At 46.8% G+C, this 8,185-nt stretch overlaps 4 protein-coding genes across 4 annotated transcripts; 2 read left to right on the forward strand and 2 right to left on the reverse strand.

Moving 5' to 3' along the window:
- Positions 1-35: 35 nt before the first annotated feature.
- Positions 36-986, reverse strand: GGI43DRAFT_404850 (histone chaperone domain CHZ-domain-containing protein). Its single transcript, XM_083205966.1, has 3 exons — positions 643-986; positions 554-566; positions 36-484 (listed from the first exon to the last, which is right to left on the reverse strand). Exons 1-3 carry the CDS (start codon positions 799-801, stop codon positions 306-308), a joined length of 351 nt encoding a protein of 116 aa, XP_083061084.1. The 5' UTR covers positions 802-986; the 3' UTR covers positions 36-305.
- On the reverse strand, positions 978-2,336 carry GGI43DRAFT_404852 (uncharacterized protein). The gene is made up of 2 exons (XM_083205967.1): positions 1,537-2,336; positions 978-1,484 (listed from the first exon to the last, which is right to left on the reverse strand). The coding sequence occupies exons 1-2, from the start codon at positions 2,040-2,042 to the stop codon at positions 1,424-1,426; spliced, it is 567 nt and encodes a 188-aa protein (XP_083061085.1). The 5' UTR covers positions 2,043-2,336; the 3' UTR covers positions 978-1,423.
- Positions 2,193-2,752, forward strand: GGI43DRAFT_377481 (uncharacterized protein). Its single transcript, XM_083202632.1, has one exon. It carries the CDS (start codon positions 2,342-2,344, stop codon positions 2,654-2,656), a length of 315 nt encoding a protein of 104 aa, XP_083061086.1. The 5' UTR covers positions 2,193-2,341; the 3' UTR covers positions 2,657-2,752.
- A 2,379-nt stretch (positions 2,753-5,131) lies between these two features.
- GGI43DRAFT_422820 (uncharacterized protein) lies at positions 5,132-6,253 on the forward strand (the record flags this gene model as incomplete). Its single annotated transcript, XM_083208157.1, has 4 exons — positions 5,132-5,227; positions 5,292-5,357; positions 5,429-5,878; positions 6,005-6,253. The coding sequence occupies 4 exons, from the start codon at positions 5,132-5,134 to the stop codon at positions 6,251-6,253; spliced, it is 861 nt and encodes a 286-aa protein (XP_083061087.1).
- Positions 6,254-8,185: the final 1,932 nt, after the last annotated feature.

Below are 8,185 nucleotides of genomic sequence, written 5' to 3' on the forward strand. Positions count from 1 at the left end.
GACAAGGCTCCAAGAACGCGAATGCCAACAGACAGTTGATGGCCTCAATGGCAGCATGTGCATGCAATTTTTTAGCTACCTATCTCCGTTCCCTTAAACACCGCATGGGTATATAACACGCCCAAATATGTAGCAAATAGCGGCCTATCGTCGTTACATGACCCCAGCTTAAATACCCAGATCCCGATCCCGCTCAATGAGCTCCCCGCCTCCCTGCGCGGCGAAAATCTTGGTGGATCCATAAACATTAACATCATAGACTTGGTGGGCACTTGGTTGCACCAGAGAATTAGAGGACTGCTATCTTAGCCCTCCATCTCGGTGTCCTCGTTAGGAGGGTGGAAGTCCTCGTCATCCTCGTCCTCATCATCGTCGTCCATTGGGGTCTGCTCAGCAGCCCTGGCGTAGTCAATCTGGGCACCACGAGTGCGGCGTCCACCCTCAACAATGTTGTTCAGATCAATCTCCTCCAGTCCATCCTCATCTACTTAAAACGGTTAGACGTCAAAACTTCATTGGAGAGGAAAGTGGAAGACGAGAAGTGGATGTTTACCTGGTTCAGCAGTCTGCCCAAGCGTACTACGTTAGCAACCTGATTGTACAAACGGCAATGGCATGGAATTAGATGGCTCATAGACTTACCTCTTCCTCAAGTTCGTCATCATCATCGTCCTCATCCTCGTCGTCGTCGTCCTCATCCATGGCGGTGGCGTGGGGAACATCATCCTGAGTTGCCTTTCCTTTGCCCTTGCTCTCAGCGAAGGAATCCTCAGTGTGAGGGTTGGTGACTCCGTCAGACATTTTGAGTACAGGTGTTTTTGTGGGAGTGTGTTTGTAAAAGTGAAGCTTGGGAATTGGGTGTGAGATGAATTGGCTCCGAGGAGGGTGAACGGTGAGTGCCTTGGTAAGTATAAGTAGGAGAGAGTGAACCTGAAGTGGACCGGGTTCTGCTCCAAGCTGTTTTTTGGATCGAGGAACTCACCAATTGGAAGGCGTAACTGAGTATGTGGTAATCAGGCTAGTCCATTTTTGTACTAGCAAGTATTGATGTTTGTTTGTATCTGCCAGTCACGTGCACTCATCTGGATCAAGATCTAAGGTTGCTGGGCAGAAAGACATGGGTGATACAGGCACGGAGTGGGTTGGTAGGTAGGGCAATTGCTGCTGGATGGCTGGAGAGTGGATATACTATTACCAAACTCAATGTGATTTTCCAGCATGTACTAGATACTAGGTAGGTAAGGAGGTGGTAGGTATGATGGATATAGAGTACTGTGTTTACTTTGGCTGCTTTAGATATTATTGAGATGCAAGGACAAAGTTGCAATGATGATGAGGATAGACTGCAGGAGCACGGCTTCTGTCAATGGCCGCAAACCAAGAATTTTATTGCTTAAATTAATGTACGCGTGAATTGTCGGCTCTATTTCTCGCCTCCTCCACTCATTGCCAGGAACACCACAATGCCAATCATCCACCAGTACCTGTGTATGGTTAGTCTCATAAGTCACTCTAGGGAGGGGGAATACGACGTACTTTTGCAGGAATGTCTTCTCCTCTTCCTCAACCTTCTTGCCCTCTGGTGACAACACGACTGGCTTGTTCAGCTCCGGCTGCTTGCCCTTGAGCGCCGGCAGTACCACAGCCTGCGGGCCAAAGTCTCTCGTCTGGCCCGCATCAATCTTTACTCCCTTCAGCGCGGCGCTCAAGACCTCTCCATTCTCATCAATGGACAATATCAAGTTGGGAGAGAAGCCCTTGCCGAAATTGTCCACCGAAGCAACAGTCGTGCCAGATATCCACGTCGAGGACTTTGGGTCGTATAGCCCTACGCGGACCAGCTGTGTAGACTCGGGAATTTCAGGAGCTTCGTAGGAGATGATAGAGGAGGATGTGGTAAGGTTGGGATCATATGCGAGCTCTGCAAGGAGGATCGGCGACTCTGAGTTTTCGACGGGCTGGATGTAGATGTGTGCTGTGTGGAAGTTGGCCTGGGCGAGAGCCGCGGCGCACAAGGCCGACAAAAAAGCTATGCCGCGCATGATATCTGCACAGATGAGTCGCAGCTTGGAGCGAATGGCGGAGAAATCGGACTGCTAAAGGTTAAGCTGAGGTCGGTTCAGGGACCGTACAATGTCATTAGCTGGCCTTGATTGCGATAAGGTACCTAGTAGCTCAGTAGTGGAGCAGTTGCAAGGTACCTTGCTCAGTACCCAATACGGAGAGGTACCTGGCGGATGGAGAATGGTGGGTAGCTCCAGCACGTGCCGCGGTCCCAACATGGGCACGTCATACAGCATCTAGAATGTAGATTCCATTTAGGCCTACAAAGTAGTACAGTATGGCCAAGGATGCATCTTCCTCTATTCTTTTTTGCTATGATCTGGTCCCCAACAATGAATTTTTAGCATGTGGCAAAGAAGGCAACCAGCTGGACGAAACCCCTTCCGTGCTGCTAGCAAGAATGTTGCGCCAACAGAACCACCCTAGGCTGTTCAAGGCTGGCTCAACAGCTACTGCTGCTGCAAGCACACCACAAAGAAAAGCGCATCACGATTTGCCCCAGCATCCCAGCCATCAGCCGCAAGGCGGTCGGCATCCCGTGTTTGCCGCCTTAAAAACATGGGATATCCCTTCAGTCCTGATCATGGGGTAATGGGGCCCGGCCTCTTCTCGTCATCCTGCCAAGTGGCTGCATGCACACGCCCCTTTCAGCTTGCGTTCGCGGCCAAGATGGCTGGCTTAGAGCCAATAATGCGTACCAACTGATGTGTCATCGCTGCCATCTCGTCGCACCATAATCATGAGTCGCTTTATTGGGCTGCAATGAGCGCCCCAAGGATTCACCCTAGCCTGCCCTGCATATATGGGAAGGCTTTTTGTGGATTCGTAGGCTGAATTTTGGCTGGAAAAAACAGCAATTGGAATCACATCGCTCACTAAGCAAGCAAGATCGCGACATTCTACACCGTCGAGAGCCATCGACACCCCCTGCGCCTGGACTGCCGAGGTGATTCTGTGGCCAACTAGTGTGGTTGTCAACAGAAATGCACTCAAGATCCGTAATCTTCCGCTTGACTTGGAGCTGATTTGTGGCTGGCAAGTGCTCGTCTAAGTCTGCATAGCTTGATTCCAACTCATCTCTCTTCTATAAAGTGATTATCGTGAGGATCATATCTAGACTCGCTCAGGGCATTGCTATTGTTATGCCAATGCAACACTAGCGCAGTTTATCCACAGTTGGACATATTTACCCCAAAAAATGAGAAGAGAAACAAAGTTACTTGTGCAGCTTTGCGCATGGCACAGATGTACTTATGGTATATTGATATTGATGCTATGAAAAAGTACATGATCTGGTGTCATCAGCCCTTTCAAGAACTGATGGCGAGAAGAAAGACAAAAAATGATATATATCCGCATTAAGGAAAAACAAGAAAAACACACAACACGAAACTTCTTGCGAAAAGGTTCACTCTTACTACGCAGTCTCCGCCTTCCCAGAGCCCATTAGCCCAGCTGTTTGAGAAGCTGCCAAGGTCTCCAATATTCTTCATAACCCCTTATCCAAATAATCCCGAACGAGGCATGTAGAGACGTACACGTCTATGACGGCGGGTAAAAGGCGAAGAAAGACTGTGGCCGGGTCTTGAATGATACCTCCCACGAGTACAACAGTCATCCATGTTGCTGTTAGTGTCTGTGACAAGTATTTGTGCCTCCATTTCGGCTGGCTGAAAAGACGAAGCATGCAGTACCAGTGTATAGACGTTGTTGCCGCAATCAGTATCAGGAATATCTCACAGGGATGCCCTCGACCCTCGAGCCAAAATAAGTGCTTTTGATTTCGCAGCGCAACGGCGTTACATATCTATTGTCATCTCAGCTTAGAGCGGTGGAAATGGTTGGAAATGCCTGTTCCTACTGGATATGTCCTCTGCCATCCCTTATTCTCGGATGCTTTCCTGACTTGCTCTGGGATGATGTTTAGAGTCGCTGTTAACCCCCAAGCAACCAAGGTGTAGTATGTTGAATGCCAGTTATCATCATGGTCTGTCGTATGATTAACTGCTGTGTGGACTTCTGGCGCCCGGATGGTCTGTTTGTGCAGTGTAGCCGCTGGGTAAGAGGTGTCTGCTCCATGGCGTTCAAACATAGGCCTTGAAAACGTATTGAGGTGGACTTTATATACTAAGGCTGGAGTTTTTCTCTCATTGAAAGATGGAAGATATATTGTACAAAGCTTTGGTAATGATCATTGAGTGTCGCAAAGAAGAAAAAGAAGAGGCTAACGTATTTCCTTAATCGCCAGGCCTCCATACGAATACAAAACAAGTGTAAGATTGTTTGGGGGCCTTGCTGGAATACCCCTCATTTCCTGTAGGATTCGGAGCCAACCACCAGATCATGGGAGTGAGGCGATTATCCTGCCGTCTCAGCCACCGCGCTACGTCTGGTTGCCTCACACCAAAGGGTGTGTTATATCTTGACCGCGTACCATACCCGCTCGTATACAACTTACTTCATCATGGTGGGCGGCCAGCTTATTTTAGGAGGCTGGGAAAGTAATGCGAGACGAACTGCTTTGGGATAACCCCCATCCATCCCTAAATCCAACCGACCGTTGACAAGCCTGCCATCAACATGTCCGCCTACCAGACACCCGACTACAAGACACCCGCCTTCCAGAAATCACCCCTCCCCCCATTTCTCCGCTCACGGGCTTTATGTTGGCAACGAAATCATCTCAATACCTGACCCATTTTCAATCTTTCGTTATCAACGCCTCCTTTTCTTTTTCACTTCCCTCTTTTTCGAACCCTTCTTCATACCCAGAAGAGCGTCTTTCATCTCTCATCTGGCCTCGCCTCCTTACTTTTATCTTTTTATCAATACCCTTATTCATATCTTTTATGAGCTTCCTCACGTATAGCATTTCATCCTTTTGGGTTCGTTGCATTTCACATTCCATCATTTGTTTGTTTCAAAGTAGCATAATCTGTATCGCCTTTCTGGTATCTCTTCAACGTTTTCCTCTCCCGTAACTTTATTTGACCTTCAGTCTTCGATTTTCTTCACAGTAGCAGTCAAACAGGATAGCTTGACCTGCATCTGCGATGGTCTTTAAACAATGGTTGTTGCAGATCAATATTTCTCTTTCGGTGCTGGTCCTCCTACCAGGAAGCCAACAAAGTTATCTTTCCTGGGCGCCGACGGCGACATTTGCGTAAGTAATCGTTGTCTCGTTTCTACTTACTTCGTCGCCTATCTAATTCTCATGCAATGAATAGCACACTGGCCGCGTGGGGGATAACAGGACTTTCTCTCGCTTTCCTTCACAAGCGATATCTTCTAGAGTAAGTTTGTCTGTGTGGCTATTACTATTTACATGGCGAAAATAGCGATAGATTGCCTAATATTGCTGTAGAATTCCTCGGTCGGCGATGTTTCTCCCCTTGGCAGTGTGGTTGTCAACTATGAACGTGCTACAGCCGTCACTTGCAGAAGCCATCCTGCTTGTGCCTCTCTCAATCACTGCCAGCATAATATACCTGGCAGCACCGCGGGGCAATCAAATCCCAGACAATTTACAGCTTCCCATTCCAGTTCCTGGGCCGCGGAGCTTACGATACCACCGGTACCCCCGAGCCACTCTCCCAGTAGATGGCCAGAATCTTTGAAGTATCAAAAATTCTTCCCTCTCTCTAAAAGCCTTGCAGACGAAACTCATCATTATTATGGTGATATAATCGCCAAGATCGCACGCCAGCAGTTTATACGGAGCCAATTTTTGCTTCAAATTACCCAGAATACTTCCAATTCTCAGGTTAAGGGTATATATGCCGGGTTTGTTATGGTTGAAAACAAGTGTATAGAAGTTGACAAAGAGCAAATCTCGCAAAATGAGTCGAAATTTGATCTAAATAACAGCAATACGCACAATCTAATTGCCCTGCAACGCACTCTGCTTCACGAGCACCATGACTTTTTTCTTGCAAGCTAGCATCCTACAGCAAACCCCGTACTGCGGCGCCTGGCATCAAAATATGCAATGCCAGCTCGCATGTGGCGCCATGGCATCCATACGTTCCTTGAGCTGCTCCGCCATAACATGCCTGATTACCTGGAGCATATGCTTACCTTCATTTACGTTGCCTATTCTATGATGGCTCTCCTATATGAGACTGTTCTTGTCCTTGAGGCCACTTGGACCAAGTGCCTAGGATCTGGGCAGTTGCAGAATGGCTATTGAGGATGACGATATTCGAGACCGAGAGCCCTGGTCATACGTCTCTTGACCATGGTATTATATGACAACTGAAGAGGATGCTCTTCGTTGTCAAAAAATCTGGGCCGTCGTCGCTCGGAATTGGTATTACAAGGCCTCTAACCGCGGGCCGTCTGTATCATCATCTAGCAATACTGGCGCGGCCGAATGCTATGCAGCAGCTGTTCTATTACCGAAAGGTTGTCTAACTCGTCAACCTCATAAACCACCTGGGATATATATCCAACATATACGGTCGTCGCCGATCTTCTGAGTTACTACGCTCGCTCGTCACCGATATGGGCTGACCGACGCCGCCTTTATAACAGAGCCTAACCTCCTTTTTACCCCTCGAATTTGAAAGAGTAATAATGATTACTCTATATACGATCTATAACATCCATTGATGTCGATAGCATAATCGACTAGCCACGGCATATCCGCCTGCCATAAAGTCTATGATTTGGGCGCCTATTTCGCTACTGAATCAAACAGAGTCATACTCGACTTACGACATCAAAGCATCATATTCGTCTCGCGGCTAACTTATGGGCTACTTCTCCTTTAGCCTCATATTGCTGCTCTCGTGGAAATTAATTACGAACAATTCAAGAGAGACAGAAAGAGAGAGTCTGTTCTTGGTCAAAGTACCGGTCTTGTCAAACGAGTAATCTATCACGATTTTCACATTTATCTTGCTTTCCATGAACACCATTTACTTGCCACCAGGCCAACCTTATACGACTTTCCTACGATCTCACATCTACCTTCAGGCCAGCCTTACAGCTTGTTAGATCATGCCTGCAGAAAAATCGTCAACGCTATTGACGATGGTTACCGATTTTATCCTTTTCATCAAATCAAGTCTACTTGTATTACAAAAGGAAGCGAAATCTCGGCCATTCCCCAGAGGATTATGCTTTGCGTGGCCTAATATCAACTCGGGTGGTTTTAAGGTGATGACTTTGGTGGCAATATGCTGTTGACGAAGATGAGAAGATGCTAGAATTAGCCCCAATGCCCGTATCTCCTAAGGGCATCATCTACGGCTGGCTCTAAATACATTGCAATCACTGGTGAAGACCGCCTTAACCATGTGTCTACCTCCTAAGGGCACTGCATATCCGTTTATGCTATGATGCTAGAACACCTCTTATCAATCCTTACACAACTGAGAGCCGCGTCATCACACACCGCATGGCTTCTCTACGATATCGAACCGCAACATTTCCATGACGACTTCTTTACTAGCGCTTTATACATCTATGCTTCGATGAACATAGAATCTACTCCTCATAACATACGCGTCGTCAAATAAAACAAGATGATTCCAAACCATCGTCTTTATGAATACTGCATAGCATAGCGCTGCTGTCCTCTACCGCATCCTTTCTGCGCAGAGATGCATCACATAACATAAGGGACAATTTTTTTTCAATACTACTTGCGAACTTTCAAATGAGAAAAAGGTTTATATCGCTTTATGGAGTTTGGATTACTTGCTGTTAACTTGTTTTTACATCTGTTGAGGGATACGCAGCTCAGCGCTGCACCTCACTACGTGGCCGGCTGTTTATTTTTTTCCCCTGCTATTAAAGAAGATTTGCAAAAGTACATAAAAGACTTTAAATTGTATATAGCTTTTTGAGTACATAACACATTGAGGATTTTTAATTTGTATTTAGTACAGAGCATGAATAGCGTGTCAATGGTTTCGATTACTTTATATAGGGAATTTTTATTTAGCATCCCAGTTTCATTATCCAGCACCCAGCTGTTGCTAATGTCACGAAATTGCAGCTATTTTGATCTTCCTCTACTTCCTCTACTACCTCTACTACCTCTACTACCTCTACTACCTCTACTACCTCTACTACCTCTACTACCTCTACTACCTCTACTACCTCTACTACCTCT

This window comes from Trichoderma evansii (assembly GCF_050947405.1).
Source record: "Trichoderma evansii strain SZMC 28006 chromosome Unknown GGI43scaffold_9, whole genome shotgun sequence".
Lineage (NCBI taxonomy): Eukaryota > Fungi > Ascomycota > Sordariomycetes > Hypocreales > Hypocreaceae > Trichoderma > Trichoderma evansii.